At 41.9% G+C, this 26240-nt stretch overlaps 3 protein-coding genes and 1 non-coding gene across 5 annotated transcripts; 2 read left to right on the top strand and 2 right to left on the bottom strand.

Annotated features, from left to right (window-relative positions):
- Positions 1-538: 538 nt before the first annotated feature.
- Trnav-cac lies at positions 539-611 on the top strand. The gene has a single exon. It is a non-coding gene; the product is annotated as a tRNA-Val (tRNA).
- A 3860-nt stretch (positions 612-4471) lies between these two features.
- LOC107042716 lies at positions 4472-13940 on the bottom strand. Its single transcript, XM_015263878.1, has 3 exons — positions 13249-13940; positions 11605-12100; positions 4472-11072 (listed from the first exon to the last, which is right to left on the bottom strand). Exons 1-3 carry the CDS (start codon positions 13344-13346, stop codon positions 4854-4856), a joined length of 6813 nt encoding a protein of 2270 aa, XP_015119364.1. The 5' UTR covers positions 13347-13940; the 3' UTR covers positions 4472-4853.
- LOC107042726 (protein argonaute-2) lies at positions 11831-24866 on the top strand. 2 transcript variants are annotated; one of them, XM_015263890.1, is made up of 6 exons: positions 11831-11847; positions 18174-18397; positions 19948-20561; positions 21189-23152; positions 23450-23849; positions 24485-24866. In XM_015263890.1, exons 2-6 carry the CDS (start codon positions 18385-18387, stop codon positions 24764-24766), a joined length of 3273 nt encoding a protein of 1090 aa, XP_015119376.1. In that variant the 5' UTR covers positions 11831-11847; positions 18174-18384; the 3' UTR covers positions 24767-24866. The 2 variants fall into 2 exon arrangements, with proteins under 2 accessions (XP_015119376.1, XP_015119384.1); XM_015263898.1 differs by lacking the exon at positions 11831-11847 and having other exon boundaries at positions 18162-18397.
- On the bottom strand, positions 14606-17945 carry LOC107042735 (telomerase Cajal body protein 1). The gene is made up of 4 exons (XM_015263910.1): positions 17188-17945; positions 15924-16156; positions 15609-15842; positions 14606-14892 (listed from the first exon to the last, which is right to left on the bottom strand). The coding sequence occupies exons 1-4, from the start codon at positions 17853-17855 to the stop codon at positions 14660-14662; spliced, it is 1368 nt and encodes a 455-aa protein (XP_015119396.1). The 5' UTR covers positions 17856-17945; the 3' UTR covers positions 14606-14659.
- Positions 24867-26240: the final 1374 nt, after the last annotated feature.

A 26240-nucleotide genomic window follows, 5' to 3' on the forward strand; every position in this document is an offset into this window, starting at 1 on the left:
AGGTGTATAAAAATACAACTGCGTGAAACACAGAGTAGTATAAAAATACAACTGCGTGAAACACACAGTAGTATAAAATTTCAACTGCGTGAAACACACAGTAGTATGAAACTTCAACTTCGTGAAACACAGTAGTATGAAACTTCGACTGCGTGAAATACACAGCAGTATGAAAATTCGGCTGCGTGAAACACACAAACTTCAACACAAACGCGAGTGATTCACGCAATGGTGCGAATAGTCACGGCCTTTTTTTTTTTGAAAAAAAAAAGCTAAAAGTTGAAATTGTATGAAAAATGTTAAGTACGTGTTTTTTCGTTTCGAGAAATCAGCGCTTTCAGTCGCTTTTCAGTTATTAATTCTTTATTATATCAAAATAAGAAAAAGTACGTCTAATATTTTTAATTCCCCTCACGTATTTAGCAATAAACCAAATTTTGTGCAAAATCCAAATTTCCATTTATGGTTTTTTGGCGTTAAAATAATTCTTTTTGAATTCTGCATGAATAGGATATTTCTACCTACATATGACATATTCGTTTCCGTAGTGTAGTGGTTATCACGTGTGCTTCACACGCACAAGGCCGCCGGTTCGATCCCGGCCGGAAACAATTTTTATTTTCAATTTTTTGATTAATTAATTCGTTAGAAAAACCTAACACAAAAGTCTTATTGATTTAGTGGTTGATCGATAGTTGAATTGCACTCATGATCTTTCAACATTTATAGGGGAGATTGCGCTAAAATGGACACTTTTGACTTTTAAAAAAGTATTAGTAACGGGTTGAAATGTTGATGAAATTCAATCATTTTTTTTCAATACGAAGAACAATTCTTTCCCTTTGTGATGTGCCTAAACTGAGTAATATTGATTTTGTTTCTGAGTTATGAATAATTTTAAAAAAGTCTAAAGTGTCCACTTTACCCTACCCTCCCCTAAATAATTTTTACCGAGAATTTTCTATTGAAAAAAAAAATTTTCTGCTCGATTTCTCCGCTTTATCGTCAAATAGAAATAAACTCTGTTTTTTTCTAACGAGAAAAATCATTTTCTTGTGGAGAATTACAGAATTCTCAATGGAATCCCCGGAAAATAATCAATTTCCCCGGAGAATAAAATTTCTCTAGGTGAATTTTCCCCACGAAATGTTTAAATCATCCTAAAGACAATAAATTGTGTAGTTGCTAATTACTACGTTGTCGATGCGACTAGAAATAACAAAAAATTGATCAATTAATTAATTAATAAAAAAAATTGTAGTTCTTTAGAAGCAAAAAAAAATCATGGGCAGATTTTTCTGCAGAAAATGTGAGACTTCTCCACCGCATCATCGAAGTCTATAAAAATTTCCCGTACGTAAAGCACCGATCAGATATTTCTGCACAAAGTTCTCGAGTCCCATGCCTCAGTAATTCCCCCGCGTGTTGGCTCGACCAGCAGCATCACCTCACTGTTGAAAGCCCTCTGGTCACTTTCCACGGTAATTAACTGCAGATAGACGAGTGCACATATTATCAACGACTCAATAATTTTGCTCGTCCACGGTAGAGCCAGGTTTTTTCTCCGCTCATAGGCTCTACAACGTTTTTACAGTGTTTGAATTTTTTCAATGATGCGACAGCCCCAGTAAAACTAGAGTACACGGTGCTATCGGTAATTGGTCCGTGCCTGTCGAGAAATTTCTTCAGCAGATTTGAAAACCTATCGTAAACATTTACTAAGGAGCACGGAGAGAAATATTCAATAAAAATTGCCATCTTTTTCGTAATTCTGGAGCGAAATGTGGTGGTGGGAAATTTTACGGAACTGTCGCGGAATTTTTTCACAGCGCTCCGCAATTTTTACCTTAATCTCCTGTGAAAAATTACGATAACGTCACTCAAATTTTCTGAGTCGATCCCGCAATCGGCGAGCGACCTGAGTTCCGTCATTTTTACTGAACATTTCTCTCCGTGAGCGTATAAAATTTGGAGAGAGGAAATTTCATTCAGTTGAAAAATTTTACGATCAAGGAATTTTTTATTTTCACGTGGCAAAAGGAAATGGAGAATGTTGTGATTTTTAAACTAATGTTTACGCCCGTCTTACCCCGACCTCCTCTAACAAATTGAGGTATCACGTGTGGGATTCCCCGCCGAGATGTTTACCCGCTCGATATCCAAATCTGGAACTTTCTCTGGAACAAGCGATTTGAGTGAAAGTAATGCGATAATCCCGGGATCTTGGAACCATGACGTTGGTAGGATCAATTATCGATAACTTATTACGTGTGTGAGGGTGCTCTGAGGACTGAACTTCCTCCACTCCATCCTCACACTTCCTTACTTCCTTCATTACGATGAAACCTAAACACGAGATTCATCGCTGCAGCGGTTACATAAAAATTTGAAGATAATTCTCTTTTTTTTATGTTTATTATTTTCATATTTCTAAAACAGAGATGGGCATAATCATAAATTATAATTGTCATTAATTTCATAAATACTCAATCAAGTAATAGAACTTGGCAATTTTCAATTATTAAATTAATCAACAATTGAATATTCAAGTTCCGAATTATTTGACCAATCAATAATCGATCTCGGAAGATTGACTATTATTTGATAATCTCTAATATTTTTAGGAAATTTCCAATTATTTACTTAATAGTTATTTGAAAATTTTAATTCTCAATTATTTTATGATTTTCTAAATTCCGATGATAAATGAATGAATTCAATTATTTTAAGGAAATGTTCTCTTAATATTTCTAAAACAATGATTGATGCCGATCACTGTTCTAAAATCAAATTTCATTGTGTTCGAGGAGATTAGTCGTTCATAACTAATCTAGAAACTTTTAATTGCGAGATCCGTCACCTTTTAGATAATTCTCACAATTTGAAGATAATTCTCTTTTTTTTATGTTTATTATTTTCATATTTCTCAAACAGAGATGGGCATAATCATAAATTATAATTGTCATTAATTTCATAAATACTCAATCAAGTAATAGAACTTGACAATTTTCAATTATTAAATTAATCAACAATTGAATATTCAAGTTCCGAATTATTTGACCAATCAATAATCGATCTCGGAAGATTGACTATTATTTGATAATCTCTAATATTTTTAGGAAATTTCCAATTATTTACTTAATAGTTATTTGAAAATTTTAATTCTCAATTATTTTATGATTTTCTAAATTCCGATGATAAATGAATGAATTCAATTATTTTCAGGAAATGTTCTCTTAATATTTCTAAAATAATGATTGATGCCGATCACTGTTCTAAAATCAAATTTCATTGTGTTCGAGGAGATTAGTCGTTCATAACTAATCTAGAAACTTTTAATTGTGAGATCCGTCACCTTGAACTTGTGTTGAAATTTCGGGACAATGATGAAGTAGTTGACCTAGAGCTAATCTAATTGCCCAAGAGCTCCAGGGTCTCGAGAAGAATAAATAAATGAATAAACGGATGAAATAGATCATTTCATCATTCATAAACCTTCTTGATTGATGCTCCACCTGCACATCAGGGTCACGAAACTTTCAAATGTTTCTCCCCGTGCCGAATATTGATGGAAATTCTCAACGGGTTTCTAAATTCAACCAACGCCTTCAACTGTGAAATACTGAAATTACGAAGATTACACTCCGAATTACCCCAGGGGAGTTTCACCGTCATTTTCGAATTATTGTGATGCATCATATTCCCATTTGTAAATCTCGCGGGGAGATAAGGTGAGAATAACCCGGAGGAGCGGAACCCACCGGGTCCACTGCTCCGTGAAGTTGGGGGATTGGAAAATCTTGACCGAAAAAAATCCGTCTCCTCTGCTTATTCGGCATTCAGGGAACGTTTCAGTGATGAAATTTCGGCCTCAAACAGTCCGAGGACTCATTGATCACTTGGGCCACAGTAGAAACCCATTAAATAACGACTGCCAAGGTCAAACCCCCAAAATAGTTGATTGAATTCTCATTGGCACATAATAGACCAAAAACAAACACCAAATTTATTATTTCCAGGGCTTCAAAGACATTTTACTAATTCACATAACTTGACAGGGGTACACTGTTGGAAAAAAAATGAAATTTTAGGAACAGTTGACTAAGAATTTTTAGGGCAGTGCCACTGAATGCAATTTAAGGGGAAAAAAATCATGGAATTCCAAATTTTACTGAAAATTCAATAAAATTCCGAAATTTTGAGAAGCATGAAGTGCCAAATAATTGAAAATTCAAGAATATGTTTATCAGAATTTTCCGGTTTCCTATCAATTTTCAGGGAAACATTGAACTGAAATTTACAGTTTTCATTCATTTTTCCCCAGAATTCAGAATTTTCAATGACGAAATTCCTTGAAATTTCAGTGAAACTTGGATGTGATAAAAATTTCCGAAAGGTGTACTGGAAAATTCAGCTAAGAATTCTTAACAGTGTATCATCCCCATTGACCCTCATCCAAAAATCCACCAAATTTATTATAAAATTATTTTATTGTTAATGAAGATAACAGTACATTAATTTATGAAATTCAGCCTGAGGCGATATAATTCCATACAGATTTAATCAACTCTCAATAGTCGACAATAGTCATAATGAATGTATTATTTTTACAAGATCTCGTTCGAGCCTTTAAAGCTCAAGATTCAACGAGTGTTCGCAATATGTACATTGTGCTAACGTATTCAAAATTCATCGATGAAGAAATGCTTTTGACATTCCACTTGAGGTAAACGTGCCTCTCCCCCACGATTACATCGCTGTGATCTCAAAAACGATTAGATAATAATCATTATTATCACCAGCGTCACAAGGAGAAATTCGCCTCAATTCCCAAGTCCCCCAGTGCCCCCCGACTACTTCTTCATCTTCTTCCTCATGGCCTCGTAAGACGCCTCCAAAAGCTCCTCATCGTCCATCCGCTCTGCAATAGCACCAAAGACCGTCCGCAGTTCCTCGCGCGACATTTTGCTCAATCCAGATAAATCGACAAGTGCCCCATCCCCATTCATCCTCCCCTCCAGAATGCTCTCCACAACCATTGGAAATCTCGCCACAACAGCATTCGCAACAGCCTCAGCACTGTTCTTCTCCAGAGCGACATCAAGAACCACAGAAGAAGGGACAACGTCCTCGTCGGCGACCGCCTGTCTAACCAACTCCCTCGGTACTCGTTTCAAAAACCGCCCCAATGTCTCCGCCACCTCCCCCTCCCTCTCCTGCCCCTCAATCACCTCAGACGCGAGCTCACACACCTCCGTCGCCGAGAATTTCTCCCTCACCACCTGTTTGATCATCTCAATATCCAAATGCTCCTTGACGTCCTCAGCCTTTATCCTCGCCCCATACGCCCTCAGGATCTTCGAGGCGAACTCCTTGTCCTTTCCATAACTCTCCTCCAGCTTGGTGAGGATCCCATCGAGACCGATTATGCAGAAGGCAGCCCCCAGCATGAGGTCAGCCCCCCCGGCGTTGTCGACCCCCTCGCCATGCGCCTCCTGCAGCTTGAACTTCTTCCCCCCCACCTGCACCAACCCCTCCTCGAAATCGCACTCGTTGGGGTGCACCACATCCTCCACCTCCTGCGAATCGTCGACTCTTATCGAGGAGCTCACTTCAGGGAGCCCGATCCCAGTCGACGTCTTCGCAGGTGGGGAAATGGTCGTGTTGATGATCATGGAGCCATAGTCAGTCTCCTGCGTCTGGACACTCTCGATGTCCATGTGCCCCTTGGAGTTGTCCAGAGAGTTCATGGAAATCGAGGCTGTCGTGGTGTCCTCGCTGGTGGCACTCAGGGTGTCCTCGTCGTCCCCCTCAGGGTGCACCTCAATGGTCTCTTCAATGATCTCCACGTGCTCGCCCCCACTCGATTTGCCCTCTGGACTCTCGAGACTCTGTTCCATGATCAAGTCGGTGAGGTAACTCTTGGCGAATTTGTTGAGGATCTCCTTGACATAATCGGCTTTTGGGTTTCCTTTCGTTGGTATGTCGGCCACCTCCTTCTCCGTCATCCTCGCGAGGTCCCCGATGGTCTTGAGCCCCCTCTCCTGGAACCAGTTGGACAGGTGTGAGACCCACAGGGGATTCGTCAGGTCGTTGACGATGGTCTTGAGGGGCTCCTCGCAGCCGATGAGTGCGTGGCAGATCGGCGAGATCGAGTCCAACTGCTCCAGTACTGGAATATTAATGCTGTTCTGGGTGCCCTGACTGCACTGGCTCATCGTCTGGCTCAGGAACATCGAGTCCGTTATGGGGAGGGTGTCGGCCTCAGCAGCTGCTGCCATCGCAGCGATCTGAGTGCTCGTCCTGGGGACCTTGGCGACGAAGAGCTCGTCCGAGTTGGCTGACGAGTTGAAGGTGCTCAAGTTCTGAATGTCCAGGGTTTCCTCCAGCTCCTGGGGCTTGGGCCCTCGCCCCTCGGTCAGGATCCTGCTCAAGATGGAGTCGTCAGTGAGGTTCAGTCTCGGTTTCTCGAGGGATTTGGAGTTGTTGTTGGTCGCGTCATTCTGACTCTGGGACTCCGGGAGGGACGTGTTGGAGATTGTCTGGGTGACTGCGTCGTCGGTCTTCGTGAGATCGAGGTCCGTTGGCTCCTCGATCACCTCTTTGTCCTCTCCATCGTCGTCCGAGTCGAAGTTCACGTCGTCGTCCTCCTCCAGGTCGTCAGCTATCTTTGCAAGCATTTCGTTGTCCTTCTCTCGCTGGAGGTCAACCTCACTCAGGCCCTCGAGCTCCTCGATTTCCAAGGGGTCTGCCACTGTGACTATCACCCTGGGGCGAGGCTTGGGCTTCAGAGGGGTGTCTTTTCTCCCCGGGGAGCGCAGCCCTCCTGTTTTCGTGGATTTAAATGTCGAGGGTACGTACCACATCTCCTTGAACACTGGGGGATCAGCGAAGCTCACGCGTTTGCGTTTGGGTGTGACGTCAGGGTCAGTGTCCAGGGGCAGTGACTTGTGGCGTTTTAGGATCGAGGAGCCAGGGGATGCTGTCAACGAGGGGGGATTGGCACTCGACCACTCGAGCATCGGCAGCTCTCGTTCTGATCCAATCGTCGTGTTGACGTTCTTGGGCTCAGCGTAGTCGTGGTCCAAGGGCGTCTGCTCTGGGGGCTTGTCCCTCTTCGGGGAGACCCTCTCACCGTCGTTCCTCAGGGTGCTGAAGGGCGACTGGGAGAAGTCGCTGCCCTTCATATTGTTGAAGATCTTCTCCTGGCGACTGCCACTGGGGCTCGCAACCCTCTCAGAGTGCCTGAGAATGGCTGGACGAGTCCTCTGGGCGGGCTCTGGCTCTTTCCTCAGCTCCTCCTCAGGTTTCTCCTTACTCAGAGGTGCTGCTGAGAGGAGACCCACCATGTGGGCGCCACGACCGTGGGGCGACATGCCCTGGCGATTTCTTATGTTGAAAAGCCGACGTTGATTCGTCTGAGGGGACGACGACGCCAGGACTGACGTTGTGAAGGACGCCAGACCTGGGAACTTTGTGGGGTCCTCGGGGGTTTTCTTGGGGTCCTCGATGGGGATCTTCTCGGGGATTTTCTCCTCCTCCACGAAGGTCTCGTCTGGATCGCTGGCCATTTGCCTCTTCGGACTCGTTGGGCCTGGGGATTTTGCCACTGGCCTTGATGTCGATGGAGACGATGCCTCTGCTCTTGGCTGAAGGCGCTTTGGGGAGCGCAGGACTGTGGGCTCCTGCGAGCTCTCCACAACCTCGTCGTGATCACTGGCCTCCGCTGGTTTATCGTAACAGAATAGGTCGTCAGATAATTTTCCACTGGGTTTGGAGGCCTCCTCCTCGTCCTGGTGGGACTCCACTGATTTGTCATCAGAGTCTGTACTGCTGTTTAGCTTCTGGTCTCGGGGGTCTTTTTTCGCAGCCTCGGGGTCGATTTTGCCGCTTCGTCTTCTTCTTTTCTTCAGTAATTCTTGGCTCTGCTCGTTGTCCATCTCTCGCTCGGCTGATCTCAGGGCTCTGGGCCTTGGGTCGTCGGGATCTTCTCCCTTGTGTTTAGATCTCCTTCGTCCACCGACAGTGGGAAAGACAAAGTCAGCCACCATATCGATCTTCAGTCTCGATATCTCTCTCCTCGCGTGCTCAGAGAGCTTCTCAACCCCAGGGGGATCCTGACTCCTGGGGAGGTGGGGCTCTGGCTGACTCTCGGTTGTGTGAATCCCCTCAGAGTAACTCTCGTCGAGTTTCCTCACCTTCTTCCTCTCCGAGGCGTCAGGATCTCCATCGGAACCTGCTTTTCGCTTGAGGTGTCTGTCCATCGTGTCGTAGCCCTCCAGGTGGCTCCTCCTGCCTCTTCCCCCCCTTCCTCTTCTCGACTTCGCTGAGGACTGCGGCGAGGAGACCCCCAGCAGCGGCTTCTCCTTGGGTTCAGCGTCGTTGACCTCTGGGAATTCCTCCCTCGACTCAAAGTCCAGTTTTTTAACTATCTCTTGAGAGACTCCACTCCCAGATGCCTCGGTCACAATCCCATCCTCAGGGCTGATTGCGTCAACAACTGGGGTCTTTTCAACCTGCATTCCTCTACTCCCTGACTCCACTGGAATACTCTTTGGTTCCTGCTTGGAGGATGAAGGGGCGTCTCTCACAGTCATCGTGTTCTCCTTATTCGACTCATTCCTCAGTCTGGACTGCTCGAACCACTGCTGGATGTCCTGGGTGTCCGTCGACGCCGACTGAGAGCCATCATTGAAGATGGCCAGGTCCTCTCGACGACGTTTGAGGCACTCCTTCTGGTGCTCAGTCAACCTGTTCACATCGAACTTTGGATCAGACTTTATTACCACGTAGTCCTGGGAGTCTGGGTCCGGGGGGAGAGGCGTCATCCTCTTGACGTCCTTCTTCACCTCTGGGGGCTTGAACGTCTTCGAGGGCTCTATCACCTTCCCCAGGAAGCTCCCAACGATCTTAACAGGTCTCACGATTTTACTCTCGAAGGGAAGGATCTCTGGGCGCTTCACCACTGGATTCTGAACCTCTTGTTCTATTATTGAGAAGAGGTGTCTGACGTCGTCCTTCACATGGGGGTTCATCTCCAGGAGCTTCCTCACGGCTAGGGAGATCGAGGGGTCTTTGTGACGTCGAGCCATCAGGATAATTTGCCTGAAGGACCCCACGAACTTCACTGTCAATGCCTCCGCACTCTTGTCGATGATGAAGATGATGTGTTCTAGGCAATTTAAAACTTCTGTTTCCAGTTCCACTGTCAGGTTATCGTGCAGCAGAAACTCGATCGCAGGCCTCAGTCCCTCGAGGTACAGCAGAGTCCTGGGACCGTTGTTGAGACCGAAGACTGATATCAGGTAGGCGTCCATGGATTTTAGAGCGAGTTCTGCCTCTTCGTGGCAGTTGTTCTTGAGTGATAGCATCAGCACGTCACGCAGAACGTACACCAGGGCTGGGACTTGTCCGGTCATGGGGAGTCGCTCGTAGTTTATCGTCTCCATGAGGGGTGTCAGGCAGTGGGCCAGCAGGACGAAGTAATTTTCAGACCTCGAGAGGGCCTCCACCATCACTTTGGCTGTTGTATTCAGAATTAAATTGTGCTTTACACTGGGAATTCTGTCTGCTTGCTGGTCAAACGCCTTGTACAGGTGCCGCCAGTACACAGCGACAGTGTTCACTTGAGATCTGGTGTATGTGATGTCACTTTTGAAGGGGAAATTCACCAGGGTCTCCATGGTGGAGAGGTTGTGGGAGAGATCGGTCCCTTCGTTGATCGGTTGGTCGTCTCCCATGTATCGAGTCATTATGTCAGCCAGGATGCACCACAAGTCCAGGAGGAGGGACTGCTGGACCTTCTTCACTAGTGCTGCTGACATTCCCTCCAGGAGGGACTTTATGAACAGCAGGATGTGGGGGTGGTACATCTCGGTGATGGATGGCATCACTGCTCGCTCAATCAGCTCTCTGATGTCGTCGATATTCCTCGTCTGGACGCGCTCCAGAATCGAGGGGGTCAGGATCTTCTTCAGTAGATCTATCAGAGTGTTGTCTCGGTACACCAGCTGGTCGGACACCTTCGTCAGCTCGGGCAGGATGTAGTACAGAATCAAGTCCGTGATCATTGGGGAGTCGTCAGAGTGGCTTATCATCTCGTTCGTGACCAGGATCAATTCCTTGTACATGTTAGGTTTTTTATCGTGGCTCGAGCGAACTATGTAGTCCATCAGGTTGGTGAAGAGGATTGTGTTGAGTTTGTGACGATTCTTCAGGTCGTCGTTGGTCAGATTGCTCATCATTATGACGGCTTCGGAGACACTGTGCAGGAAGGACTTGTGGTGCTCCTCGAACATTTTTATGGGAATCGCTGTGGGCAGTCTCTCCTTCAGGACTGAGGTTATCAGGGAACGATCTTTCTCCTTTATCACCATCATCTGGAGGAGAGCGTCGATGGCACAGATCTTTGTTTTGAAGAAGATCTTCCCTGGGGATGCCACGAGGTTCTGCTTCTTCGAGAGGAGGGGGGTGTCTCCGAGGGGGCCAAAGCAGAAGTTCAGGAATTGAATGATCACCTGGGCCACGTGGTCTGTCGTCTTATTCGTGAACATTGTCACGATCAGGTGCCACCAGACCTCCAGCTTCGTCAGGGCTATCACCTCGATTTTACTGTTCTTTGCGTTCAGGGGGATGCAGAGGAGTTTCACTCGCTTCCAGATGTTGAACTCCTCGGGGTTCAGGGCGAAATTGTCGATCAAGTATTTCCAACAGAGGAAGGCTTGCTTTCGCACTTCGGTTTCGGAGGATTTGAAGGCCTTCTCCTCGACGAGGAGGAGCTCGTTTATCAGGGCTGAGTTCTTGTGGGCCTCTGTGCCCAGCATTTTTATCGTTAGGGACCAGAGGCTTGACCAGATTGCGTACTTGTAGGAGACCAGCAGGGTCATTCTGGGGCTGAACACCTCGGAGAGGTTCGCTTTGAAGGCCTGCCACGAGGTGGGGAACTTCTCTCGCACGTGGGCGACTAGGCCCTGGGATACCGCGGTCTTCAGGAGCTTCAGGGCTGGGTCACGCTGTTTTGAGTGGCCCATGTACGCTAGAGTTGCCACTTTGTCCAGGATTAGGAGGTGAAACTGTAACAATGATTTTTTTTCATTTCATTGGGATTTTTAGGTCATCAAGTTTTTAATATTTTTTCAATTGTCTGGTGATGAGAAATTTTGAGAAAATAATCCAAAGGATTTTTTAAGGATTCATCAAGATGGAAAATAACTTTTAAATCAGCCCTGAAAAAATTTCAACTAGTGCCTTCATTTGTAGGTATTTATAGCAATTATTACCTGTGAAATGTTAAATGTTGAATTTTAGGGGAAAATTTTGGATTTTTAAAAAAAATTTCAGCCAGATATTTTTAGTTGTTCATCAAGATATGAAAAAATTTACTTGCAAATTATTTCTGAACTGAATTTCACCAGTCGCCTTTATTTTTATTTATTTATATAATTTGTTACGTGTGAAATGTTAAAAGTAGGATTTTAGGAAAAAATTCTACAAGATCATTTTTTCTTCACAATCATCAAAATGTGAAAAAATTATTGTTTACATAATTCCTCAACATAATTTCATAAATGTCGTCAGTTCCTATTAATCCATGTTATTTGTTACCTGTGAAATGTTAAAGGTAGCAGTCTCAGAGGCATGATCATACACTCTCTGCAAGAACTCTATGACCTTGAGAATTAACCTGTGCTCCACATCCTCTTTGCCCTCCAACTGTCTCGCATCCGCCTTCCTGAGGACCTCGATATTCGCTGGGGATGGATCCTTCGCCAGCCACTTCATCGACTCCGAGCTGATCCCCTGGAGGCAGTCCCCAAAGAATCTGATGACATCCTGATCCGTTAGGAGGTGGGTGAGTACTGTCATGTCCACGGTCTTCAAAAAATCGAAGAACGTCAATCGTTTGCTCCTGTCGATCCTCAGTGCAAGTCCAAACAGAACCGGGTCACTATTAATAAACTCCTTAAGAATAATATTAAATAACTTGGTCACGTCGCTTTGGATCTTTGCATCACAGCTTGTGATCATGGCGATTAATTGCGTGCAGAGTTCGGTGAACTGAGCCTTTGTCAATGTCTGAGACAGGCCCTTCCCGGCATGACTGCAAATAGAAAATTTATTGGCGAGGTTTAGAGGTCGTCATAAGGAATTTATTTATAATTATTTGAACTCATGGAAGAATTCAAATAATTCGAATTCTTCGAATTCAAATTTGGATTGTTTCAATAAATAGCGAAGGAGTGGAATTAAGTGAATCATTTTTCTCATTACGAAAAAATAGGAGACAAAATTGTTTCTTAAAATAGGGAATGCTAATTCACGATTAAATTCACTGGAAGGCCCTTGAATTATTCACTGTCTTTTAATCAATTATAAACAGTGAGGAACGTCATAAGACACGATTTGTAATAATTTGTTGTTCACGATCTTTTTGAGTTATATAAATGGAAGTAAATAAATTGCCCTGAAGAGGAGCGATATTGACCCCTCGAAACGTTGGCAAATAACAGATAAATAAATTAATAATTCAATTTTGGAGTTTCAACACTGCCGCAAAATAATTTAGTTAAAGCAAGAAGAGCTGCAAAGAATGCTTTTTCCTGCATCCGTTCATCATCCTTAAGTTTAGCTGAATCCCTTTATTATTTCTGAATGTTCATAGAAAATTCTTCGAAGAATATTTCAGTCGTTGAGCGCTACAACTAGATGAGTCAATTTCATTTAAAGATAACTCCAAGAGATTTTTTGTATTCAGAAAAAAGTTGCTCATAAAAATCTGTCTACTTTCCCATCTCGAATCTTCTTAGAACTTCATTTTGAAGATGCGTCGAACATATTACCTAGCTCCACTATCTAAAAATATTCATAGAAAATTTATTCAAGGAGATTTCACCAGTAAATTGGTGTCCCCTGTTAGACCGTTATTGCCTCGAAAAATTCGCGCTGCAAGAACTTCCTAACGAAACTCTCCCCTTTCCCAAAAACATTTAGAAGTTGGGGTGAAATCGACAATTTTAACTTTTTTTAAATGTTAATGACGGGTCGAAATGTTCCTGAAATCTAATAATTTTCTTTTTTAATGCAAAGAACAATTCTTTCCCTTTGTGGTGGCTCTAAACTTTGCTCAATTGATAAATTTGTTTCTGAGTAATGAATAATTAAAAAAAAATCTAGCGTCCATTTTATCAGAAAAAAATCCATTGATCCCATCAAATAACCGCCTCCCAACCAAATATTCCCCATAAATACCTCGTTATGCAGGTTAGGGCGGTCCATTTTTCCGCAATGCTATTGCTCTCCCGCAGCGTCTTCAGGAATTTGTTCACAACCGCCGGAGTCACAGACATAATTTCAATATTCCTAATGAACTAATGTTGCAATAACCCCTCACTAATCAGCTGTCTACAAACGAGTAAAAAAAAAGTTCTCAAGTTCTATCACTTTCGAGTTTCGTTGGAAGCCGGTGTAATCACATTTTCCGAGCCCTCACAATTCCCTCCGAATGATCATGGAGTCATCGACCACTGGCGTCCCATTTGCTCCCCAAGTAATTGTATATACGTTGTAGTTGTCGCTGATTTTCTCAAGAGCTCCGGATTTTCGCACTCAGAATAAAACAGCAAGCAATATTTGTCTGCACCAGTGGCTCAATGGACAATAAAGGGATTCACTGGGGGGATAATAGGGGCACTATTTCCTTCCTTTGTCGCTGAAATATTTGTTGCTAATTGGCATTTGCCACCGCTGTTTCACTCTTTTTTGCACAGTTTAACCTCGAAGAGATGGCTTTGGCGTTCAGTCAAGGGGCGAGAGATCGGTGATGGGAGAATTAATGGCACTGGGTGACAATAAATAAGTTCAACGCAACATTTCGCTCCCTGCGTTGATAAATAAACTGTTGCGATGTAGCCAGTACGAATTACATGTAATGCGCGTACGTTTCTCCGCCAATCACCGGTCCTTGGTGAATGCGCGCCTCTGGTTCGCGCCTTTTTTCCCCCCTCGCAAGCGTGTGAGAGGGACTTAAGCTGTTTTATCGACTGGGGGGAGGGGGAGATTCGGCTTAAAAAAAAATAAAAAAACATCCAACAATTGCAAAAAAAATGAACAGCATTTTTTTTTATTGAATAGGGAAATGTAGGCGAGTGAATTTTTGACGAGCTGTTATTGAAAATCGAAGTGTTTTTTTTTCAATCAGTGACTTGAGGAAAATGAGACAATCCTAAATGTTATGGAGCATTTAGATATTTAAATACTTATTTTTTTATTAGTTGTGTAGATGCAGATCAATTTTTTTCCTGTTATTTCTCTTGTTTTTTTTTCATTTCTTAAATCCTCATTTCCTTCATTCCCTCAGAAATTTAATGAAAGTCCTTTGCAATTCTTGGAAATTCCAAATTCTAAGTAATTGAAGTATAAGTTTTGTTATAATTCGTACAGACCTGCAGATGAATTTTTTTTCTATTATTTCTCTCGTATTTCATTTAATTTTCAACTTTTCCTTTCCTTCACTCCCTGAAAAATTTCATGAAATTCCTGTGCAATTCTTGGAAATTCTAAATTCTAAATAATTGAAGTATAAGTTTTTTATTATTCGTTCTTATAAAAATCTACATAATTCCACAATTACATCGATGGAAAACCATATCATTATCATTCGTCACGATTTATCCCCCTCAGACCCACAATACCACAATCGAACGCTATTGTCTCTAGGTACATCGTCTTCATCACACAATCTTTGTCCCGAACTCGTTGCCAATATCGGCAGGCACTTGTGCATATTTACACCATTCACACAGTCCTTAGACACCGCGATCTTCCTGGAGGGCTGGATTTCGCTAGAACCGTCTTCTGGAATCCTCCAGACTGTGGCGAATCCATCAGTTCCACCTGCAGAGTAATTTCTTTCTATTATTCCTCTATTTGTTTCCCATTGGGCTTTTTCGATCCCATAAAATTTTTACTATAGAAGAGAAATAGGTTTCTCCTCAAAAAATAATTCTCCTTTAATTCCAAATTTCGACAGGAAAATGAGTGAAGTAACAAATGAATGAAGTGACATTCATCAATCCACTTCATTCATTTGTTACTTCACTCATTTTCCTGTCGAAATTTAGAATTAAAGGAGAATTATTTTGAGAAGTGAAATGCTTTACTTTTTACTTTATTTTTTTATTTTTTTTTTGAAGAAAATGAATGAAGTAACAAATAAATGAAGTGACATTCATCATTTTTACTAATAATTTTTTACTATAGAAGGGAAATAGGTTTCTCCTCAAAACCCAATTCTTCTTTAATTGCAAATTTCGACAGGAAAATGACTGAAGTAACAAATGAATGAAGTGGAGTGATGAATGTCACTTCATTCATTTGTTACTTCAGTCATTTTCCTGTCGAAATTTGGAATTAAAGAAGAATTGGGTTTTGAGGAGAAACCTATTTCCCTTCTATAGTAAAAAATTATTAGTAAAATGATGAATGTCACTTCATTTATTTGTTACTTCATTCATTTTCTTCAAAAAAAAAATCAAAAAATAAAGTAAAAAGTAAAGCATTTCACTTCTCGTTCAATTCCACTTCATGCTTGAAGTGAAATGGATTATTACCTGAGACAATTTCGCTCCCATCATGTGAAAGAGAGAATTGAATCCTCTGATTTGTGTTGGATCGACGTCCCTCCAAGGAGTACAGAATAATCCCAGGATTTCTGAGATCCCAACAGACGAATTCATCGTTACGACGAAGTGCTGCATACAGTTTCGTCCCACAGGGGCTGAATTCAACTTGAGTGACGCCACTGCTTGCTCTGAAGGAACACAGAGGTCCATTTCTGTATAATCCTGAAAAACGTCATCAAATACTTCAAATTAATTTCCTCGTCCTCGTATTTTTGCACGGGTGAAGAATATTATTGTATTCACCTATGCATTTGGAGTATGTTCCAAAGGCCAGAAGCCCTGGCATCATGGGATTCTCCCGGATGCAGGAGACGATCCCTGTGACGTTCGGAAAATCGTGCTTCAGGAAAATGTCTTCGGTTTGCCGACCAGGGCGATTAGTGTCGAACGATCTGAGGGCACCTTTGAAGCCCGTCCACACAGTTTGACCCTGATCCGAAAATTGGACACTTATCGCCGCTTCCACTTCGTCAACTCTAAAAAATATGAGATTAAGGTTGATGAAAATTGACTAGACTTTGGGTGAGTGAAGAAGAGAGATTAAATTTTACAAAATCGAGATTAATTCTTACAAAACATTAAATTTAAGGAAGAAAAAAAAATTTAATGACTGTTTTGTATCTTTTACGCCAAATTAGAAAATATTTCTTTAAAAATTTGTCGATTTCCATCGTTGCTCCCACTACAGAAATATGACAAAAAATTTTATAAAAATGGACTAGACTTTAGTTTAATGAAGGAGAGATGAAAGGTGACAACTTCTTTATCGAGATTAATTTTTATAAAACATTTTCGAAATTAAGGAAGAAAGTAAAGTTTTAACGGCAATTTTTTTTTGCAGCGTTCACATCAAATTGCAAAATACTTCCTAAAAAATTCCTCATCTGATTTCTATTTGAATATATTCATCACGATAATTATCGTGAATCATCATGAATATTATCGCTCCATAATTACCGTTATTATTCTCATTGTTATTCATAAATAAACCTCATGCTCTCCATTCATCTAGCTCAAAAAAGGAATCAAATTAATTCATTCATAAAGTTCCCCCCAAAGCCTTAATTCAGTAGCGAAGTGGTAAAACGGTTTAAGTCGACTCATCTCCCAGTTGAGTTTTCGAGGAATATTTCCGAATCTACGGGAGCTAGCGAAATTTTCCTGATTACATTTATTGTAGCTCTCAATCGGCTCTACAAAAAAGGTCGTAACAAAAATTTCCCATCTCCCTTAGATTCCGAGATAGGCGAGGTTGGGGTAAAATGGACACTTTTCACTTTTTTAAAAATATCAGTGACGGGTTGAAACGTTGATGAAATTTAATCTTTTTTTTTTTCAATACAAAGAACAATTCTTTCCCTTTGTGATGAGCCTGAACTGAGCTGTATTGATACATTTGTTTCTGAGTTATGAATAATTTTAAAAAAGTCTAAAGTGTCCATTTTACCCCACCCTCAATTGACTTGTACTTTACCACTTCGCTACTGAATTCTGCTGATGATCTTACTGATTATAAGCCCTGTAAGTGGCTCTCAACTGTCCAGTGAAGGCATCCCACAGATGGACGGGAGTCTCCTTGCTGGTGCTGATGAAACAGCAGGTGTCTGGCTCCCAGGAGTTCATCAGGGGGTACCACGAGCAATCGTAAACAATCCCACCCTCTTTGATACCAAAAACAGGGCTCAGTGGGGGCAGTGGATCCTCCGGGAGCTGTCCAGAGTACAAGACCCTCGGAAGTTCGTAAACCCTCAGCCTGAAGTCGTCAGCAGGCACCAGGAGGCACGTCCCATCCGGCGACCAGAGGCACCCTCTCGTGAAGTTTTCACATTTCTCGTTGGGTTCGTACTCCCCAGTGGCTGAACACAGCAGTCTCGGGGGGATGCTCCAATTATATTCGAGATTATGAGGCCCATCTGGAGTTTTTACAGCAGAATCCCCTTTTTCGTCCTCCAGAACAATTTTTTCCTCTGATTTTTCTGGCTTTTCATTCACCTCAGGTCGTTCTAATTGCATTTCCTCTGGCTCTAAAACCAATTCATTCATTTGTTGGGTTATTGCTGCCTCTTTTGGAGCAAGATCAACAACAATTGGAGCAGGAGTCACGTCTTTTGGAGTGTTTTCTTCATTTTTATTAACTTCTGGTGAATTTTTTTCTACGAATTCGGTCTCTTCCATTGTTAATCCCCTTTGGAATGTCAGGTTATCTTTTTTTTTGTTTACAAACACACGGATTAGGCACCATTTCGCACTCTCAGGATAATACAGAACATCACCACTTCTACCAAAACAAAAATCACGAATGATTTCAGGCTTTCAGACCGTGGTCTGTCCCCATTGGCTAGCTTGACGCAGAAAATTCCAGAAAGTACAGTCCAAATGGTAAATTTTACAGTTCAGTAACTTGACAACTCTGAATTTCCACGGGAAATGGTCTTGGAAAATGGGCTAGTCCCCGCTAAAATAATAAAAACTTGTTCGTTGGTCTGTACACAGTCGACAGAGCTGTTACACACAATCGGGGGAATTTCGCGGAGAGGAGAATTTATCAAGGATAAACGACATATTGGACCACATTCGGTTTGGAGCAAGCGAACAGGTCAGCGGAATAAAACTCTGTGCGACAGTGTAAAACCATATTGCGAATAATACTCCATTTTGGAAAAAAGTAACTTTAATTTCACGTTTGAGAGAGGAAGGCTGAACAATGGGACGAAAAGGTGAGTGAAATCTTGATTAAAATGGTAATTAATAGGTTAAATGGGGGAAATTGGAGGGTTGCATCATTCGGTGCGATTATCGTACGTAAAAACGAGATAAAATGGGCAGTTTCGACTTTTTTCGAAGTCTTCATAACTGTGACAATTAAATTTATCAATTGGGATCAGTCCGAGTGAGGAAAAAAGAGTGGATTTTTGGCGAAAATGGAAATGATGACTTTTTGTCGGTGGGAGAGAGAATTAAATGCACGATTAGATGAGCCTTTCCAAACGTCAATAGCTCGAGATTAGTAGAGTGAATTTCGGGGATTTTTTTCTCATTTTGAAGACATTTTTTCAGGCTTTGAAAAGAGATATGAATCAGCTGAATTGCTCCACCTCAAGGAGCATAATTTCGATAGTTAATTATATCTATTTGAATATCGAAAAAATAAATCTCGACATTCTGCTCTTTGGGATTTTCTCAGGAAATATTGATGATTGAAGATCTATTTTACCCCACCTTACCGTAACCCCAAGATTTATTAATATTTAAAAAAGTCAAAAGCCAACATTTTAGCCTAATCCCCCTCCTCTCCTCTCGCTCTAATTATAATTTTTTTATTTCTTTGAAAAAGACAAAAGAAGGATGACATTTTTAGGGATAGCACGGTCATGAGACAGTTTATTAGATAATTATTTATTTATTTAATTATTTTTTTATTTATTTGAAAAAGAAAAAATTAGGATGACATTTTGCCCGGACATGAGACAGTTTATTAGATATCTAAAAATAGCTCTTGAAATTCTGCTCCTTGGGATTTTCTCAAGGAATATTAACGATCGAACCTCCATTTCACCCCGCACGCCGGTAATTCGAGGGTTCATTAACACTTTCAAAAGTCAGAAGCCTCCATTTAAGGTTATTATGGTGGGGTCCACAGCCGGAAAAAAGCAGAGAATTCAATAAAAATTGCTGAACTGATTATTCGATCCATGACCCCTACTTAAACAATAATAATGGGAATAATTTTTGAAGTTGCTACTTATACACGCAGTTGATTGGGGCATCGGTAATTTTTGTGAAGTTCCTACGTTATCGATAGATCAATAACATAGGAAAAGCACTAAAATTACCGATGCCCCATTCAACCGCGTGTAAAGTAGCAACTTCAAAAATTATTCCCATTATTATTATTTAAGAAGGGGTCTTGACATTTTGCACGCGGCTCTCAAATGGATCGAATAATCTGTTCAGCAATTTTCATTGAATTCTCTGCTTTTTTTTCCAGCAATGGACCCCCCCATAATACCCTTAAGGGGAAACGAAACCCCTGCGTTTATATGAATCTTTAGAATTGTGTTTTCTCCTGCAATTATTATTTTTTATTCATTAAATTACTTCATTGACTCAATGCGATAATCGAGTCGATGAAGTAATTTCGTAGATAGAAATTAATAATTGTAGGAGAAAACACAATTCTAAGATTTGATGTAGACAAAGGGGTTCAGTCTCCCCTTACCCCACTCTCCTTTCTTCACTCTTATTCTCTTTTTATTCATTCGAAAAGGAAAAAAGAAGGGAGGGGGAGGAGGAGAGGGCGATGGGGGGCCATCCCAGCAGCCCCAGGGCCAACAGCAGCAGCAGCAGGGGCGTCCGCAGACGGTCCCTGAAGGGGCTCCACGTCCTCAGGAGCAGGCAGTTCGTTCTCAGACAGCTCCTGGTCAATCTGCTGGACAGAGACCTCCACCGGGTCCACCACCAGTGGCAGCTGGCGCTGCAGCTTCACTTCAGGGGGCATGGGGGCAGCGTCAAGCCCAACAGCCTGCTGGAGATCAGGGGGTTGCACAGGCGACTGAACAGATGGGAGGGATGCATATTGAACAGCGGGGGCAGGGACAGCAGATGGGAAGGGGTCGAAGTGCGGGACGTGATCAGGATGGTCAGAGGGGTGGAGGACGAGGGGGAAGTGCTGCGCGTGGAATTGGCAGGGGGCAGGGTCCTGGGAGGCAGGAGCAATATCAAAGACCTCCGCAGGAGCAACAGCGCCAGGAGCAACACCAACCACAACCCCAACAGCAACAGCCTCAGGGTCAGTGGAAATCACCTCAACAGCAACAGCAGCCACCACAGGGTCAACCCTCACCCCAGCACCAACAGCCTCCATCGAGACAACCATCTCAGGTGAATTTCACTATTTAAGGATATTTAATTTTTAGTTTTGGAAATTAGTCGGTGGAGCATGGCTTGGAGAACTTGGAGAAAAATGTGTTTGTTAAAGTCTTCGGGTTCCCTTTAGATTCAAATGAATTCAGACGTAGATGAACTTGAAGTGAAATTCAGTACGCCTAATTGGAGGTGGAGGTGGATCTTCAAATTTAGATGAGTGGGTAATGACTAAAGAGATGGGGCGTAATGATGAAGTCTTTTGAAATTCCATGACTTCTTGAAAAATGTTTGCTGGGGGGCTTGGAATTCCCAGTCCTCAGAAACTCAGGGAATCCTGTGAAATTTTGATAAATTCTGGAATTTTTTTTCAAAGAAAACTAGGAATTCTAAAATGAATTCTGAAATGAATTTAAAAAACATGTTCCAGAGTCCGGGATTCTGTTCCACATTTTGTTCTCTAAAATTTTGAAATTTCAATTTCAATTTGATAACTCAGTATATATAAAATTTTTAAAGTCTTCAAATTTTTTTTGAACTCCAAAAATATCATCTCTTTTAGTCTTTCGAACTGTAAAAGATGTTGAAATCTCCTATTCCCCCACATCATCATCCCTGTCATTCACGACCTCTACAATTTTCCAGACTTCATCCCCAGCATCATCAAAGGGCCCCTCCCGTGCCCCCTCGACCGCAGGTGACGGCGACACCGCCTCAGTGAAATCCGACGCAAGCAGCGGAACGCGCAAAGCCCTACCGAAGCCAGAGGGTCTTGACACAAAGACCCTAGACATTCGCATAAAGAACCTGCGCCTCACCGAGATCCCCCGTCGCAAGAACCCCCTGAAAGCGGGCACCCAAGGGCGCCCCATCAAAGTCGAAACAAACATGCTCTCCATAATCTTCAAGAAGAACTTGAAAATCCCAGTTACCCACTACGACGTCAAGTTCGACCCGGACCGTCCGAAATTCCTGAAGAAATTGGCCTTCGCAAAGCTCAGATCCCAGAATTTCCCCAGGAACTACCCAGCCTTCGACGGTCGCGTGAATGCTTACGCAGCAGGGGACCTGCCCTTCGGAAATCATCTGACAGCCACAGTGAAAGTGTTCGACGAAGAGCGCCAGCAGGAGAGAGAGGTGACGGTGACCATGAACAAAGCAAATTCCATCGACATCTCGTGGCTCCACAATGTCAAGCCAGGGCTAGCAGAGTCTGATCGCGATCAAACGACAATGCAGGTGATCGACGTGATCATGCGTTCTGCATCATTCGATCGCTCCATCCAGACTGGCCGCTCCTTCTTCAATCAGCCACGAAACCCAGTGGACCTGGGGGGAGGCATGGAGCTCTGGAGTGGACTTTTCCAATCAGCAGTCCTCGGGTGGAAACCCTACTTCAACGCAGACGTTGCATTCAAGGCGTTCCCCAAGCCCCAGAGTGTTCTGGAGACGATGAAGGAGTTGTGCTCAACCTTCAGGGAGCCCTGTCGTCAGTTAACTGCACAGGTCGTCGAGTATAATCGCGCGAAGATCGAGGGTTACTTCAGGACCCTTAAGGTGATCTATCAGCTACCAGGGCAACCCACGACCAAACGAACTGTTGGGGTCAATGGACTGGGCAGATCAGCACGAGAGACGACTTTTCCACTGGACAATGGAACAACAACAACGGTTCTAGCTTATTTCCAGGGAGCTAAGAGATACAATATACAGTATCCAGATTTACCATGTCTGTGGGTTGGCCCAAGGAATAAACATAATATGGTACCAGCTGAATTGTGCACTGTAGCTCCAGGCCTCGTCACCACCAAGAAACTCGATGAGAATCAGACGAGGTCCATGATTCGGGAGACAGCCAAGGACACGAAGACCAGAAAAGCCAGGATCAAGGAGGCTTTCCAGTCAATGGGGTTCAACGAGCACCCAACTATGCAGGAATTTGGCATTTCTATTAATCCACAATTCGAGACTGTTGATGCACGTGTCCTGAATCCTCCCACTCTGATGGACCAGCAGGAGATTAGACCTGCGAAGGGTGTGTGGAGGGCCAATAAATTCAGAACACCTCTGGGGCTGGAGGACAAGAGCTGGAGTATTCTTAATTTGAGCAGAGCTAGGGATGATGCATTGTACGCTTTTGTCGACGAGTTGAGGAAGCAGGCAGGGAGGAATGGAATGAATATTGGAGCTCCTGTGACTCCATTCAAGACGATGAGACCACCAGGCAGAGACATTCGTGAACTCCAGAATTACCTCCAGGATCATAAAAAAGGAAAGCTCAAGTTGCTTTTTGTGGTGATCCCTGGACAGGGGCAGGATGTTTATCCCAAGGTTAAACAAGTGGCTGAACTCACTGTTGGGTGTCTCACACAGTGCATTAAAGACAGCACTCTGAATAAATTTAACTCGATGACTGCTGGGAACATTCTGCTGAAAGTCAACTCCAAACTCAATGGGGTCAATCACACGTTCCAACCCAACTCCAAACCTGATTGCCTCAAGGTGCCCTGCATTCTTTTTGGGGGTGATGTGACACATCCCTCTCCGGATGCCACTGACATACCATCCATTGCTGCTGTGGCTGCCAGCCACGATCCAACTGCATTCAGGTGAGGGATTAGGCAATTTTGTTGATTATTTTTACATCTCGAGAACAGCTCGATTATATTAAATACGATATTGTCCATTACTTTGGGAATGGGTAATATTTTTCAAATCATTTTTATGTATTATACCTATTTATTATTTATTAATATTTTCATAATAATTCTGATTATTCTCACGATGAACGATCTTCAAAGTAATTTTCAATGATTTAGTAATGAGAAATATGTTCAGAATAATTTTTCATTGCTTCAGGATTTTCTAATAATTTGATCAATATTTCTTGCCAATTTTTGCTTCAGGTATAATGTTGTGATCCAGCTGCAGCCACCGAGACAGGAGATCATCCTGCATCTGGAGGAGATAGTTTACAGGCAGATCAGGATCTTCGAGGAGAAGAATAAGTGTCTGCCTCAGAAGATTATATTTTACAGGGATGGCGTGAGTGAGGGACAGTTCCCTCAGGTCATGCATTGGGAGCTGCAGGCGATGCGCAATGCCTGCAAGAAACTTGGACCAACTTATCAACCAAAGATCACGTTCTTGGTTGTCCAGAAGCGTCATCACATCAGGTTTTTCCCCACTGATTCGAGGAACTCTGACGACAGGAATGGGAATGTTCAAGCTGGTACTGTTGTGGATACTAATATTACGCATCCATCGCATATCGATTTCTATCTGGTTTCTCATGCCAGTATTCAGGTAAGTGGTGAGATGAGGAATATTGTAGTTAGTCGAATTCATTTTTTTATATTTTTTATTGCTGATTGAACTTTTTTGACTGAAATAAGGAATTCTGTAGGGAAATTTCAGAAGATTGTGATCTTTCAGAGATGAATCAATTCAATGGGAAATTCTTCCAAACATTTTTCTTACAGCAAAACGTGAGAAATACATTGATTGTCTTGTTGAACTACATTTCTAGGAGAGTGATGTTAATTTAATTTGAGGAAAAAATCATGGAATTTTGATCATAGATGATAGATCGGCATTAATCATTAATTTAGTAATATTACGAGAAGTTACACCTTATAATAATTAAGATTTATTTCTCTTCATTGAAATTTGAAAAATAATATAATAATTGGTAATTGAAATTTTTTCAATTATTATACGAAATTCCTTGAATTCCTGGAATTCAATTTCTTAAATTGTCAGTAAAATTTCAATTTAGTAAAAAAATTCAGCAAAAAATGTTTCAACATTAAATTTTTTTTTTTAATCCACGTGAAGTATTGAATTCTTCATATTATTAGACATAAATTCCTCGATTAATACTTTACCATTATTTTTGGAGCATTCAATTCACTCCTGAATATTAAATTTCCCATCTTTAGGGAACTGCAAGACCAACGAAGTATCGTTGCCTGTGGGACGACAATGACATGTCAGAGGATCAAATCGAACAGTTGACTTATTATCTTTGTCACATGTTCTCTCGCTGCACTCGCTCAGTGAGTTACCCAGCTCCCACTTATTACGCTCATCTGGCTGCTTTTCGAGCTAGGAATCTCACCTACGGGGTCAACATTAACCTCGAAAATTTGGAGCACGAGCAGAGGAATCGACTCACGATTAAGGATGAGCTTATCAGCAACAATCCCATGTTCTTTGTCTAAAGAAATGGCATTTTTATTCTCTCGTCCATTTCAGTAGCGAAGTGGACTCATTTCCCAGTTGAGTTTTTGAGAAAAATTTCCGAATCTAACGGAGATAGCGAAAATTTCTTGATTACATTTGTTATAGCTCTCAATCGGCTCTACAAAAAAGGTATTAACAAAAATTTTGCCATCTCCCTTAGATTCCGAGATATTTATTAAAAACTGGTCAATAGTCAAAATTGACTTATACCGTTTTACCACTTCTCTACTGATTTGTATTCTCTTGGTTTGGATTTTTTCATTTTTTTGCATTTAAAGATCTTCCCACGTGGAACGAAGCTACTCGCCTTTCCTTCGGAAGACTGATTTATGTTGCATTAATCATTTTTAGAAGTAACATTGAATATATTTTTATACAGACCATTGTCTGTTCGGTAGAGGGACGTGTAATTGCACAATACCAAGGGTGATAATGTACACGATCATGTGTAACCTGATTCTTTGGCCTTCGTGAGTCAGAGACATTCAAAATATCCCTTTTACAGTTCATTATTTAACACACTGACATAAAGTATATGGTCATTATTACATTTATTGATATAAAGTATGTGATAATAAAAAAGCCTGATAGATATTAGGAATATATATCACGTACGAATCTATGTATTTCCCGAGACATCTGTAATTTCTTTATCTGTTAATAAAGAATTTTTAGAGTATAGACGAAATCTCTTAAATTCCATCGATTATTCATCACTTTGCGAAATTACATTATTAATGCACAACATTGAATATTATAACACGGAATATTAATTCGAAAATGGAAATTCCTAATTTTTCGCAAAGTTGATGAACGGAAATTCGTTGAAATCTTGAAATGTGAGGAGAATTTTCACGAAGTGCATCAGAAATTCCAATAAAAAATCTTCAACAGCCCAATTATAAATTCCAAAAAATTGATCAGAAAAAAAAATAGAGAATGAAACGATTTCTATTCTACTCTTCAATAAAAATTCCACATTTCAAGATTTCCATGATTTTTCCAGAAATCATTGCCCTAAAATTACTTGAATTCCTGAAATGTGATAAGAATTTCCGCGAAGTGCATCCGAAATTCCAATAAAAAAAATTCAACACCCCAACTATATAATCGAAAAAGCTGATCAGAAAAAATGTCAAATTCAAAAGCAAAAAATCCTCATCAATTCGAGAATGAAAATTTCAATTCAAGAATGGAATATTCCTCATCCAAGACCATATTCACTCAAGGTACTCCCAAAATTCTTGAATCAAACGTATCGTTTCCCCCTCGGAATTCATAATGACCCCCTGAATCGTAAATCCCCAAACGTCAGTTGAACGTCAACTATAATGACTTGACACAGTGATCTATATAGACTGCATGTACCACAGAGCGTCAAATATCCTCGCGGTTACTGACCGTTCAACGCCGTGAATCCCGCTCTCGCTTATTGATCGCACCTTGTGCAAT

The sequence above is a fragment of the Diachasma alloeum genome, unplaced genomic scaffold, assembly GCF_001412515.2.
Source record: "Diachasma alloeum isolate Michigan unplaced genomic scaffold, Dall2.0 Dall_scaffold_00179, whole genome shotgun sequence".
In the NCBI taxonomy this organism is placed as follows: domain Eukaryota; kingdom Metazoa; phylum Arthropoda; class Insecta; order Hymenoptera; family Braconidae; genus Diachasma; species Diachasma alloeum.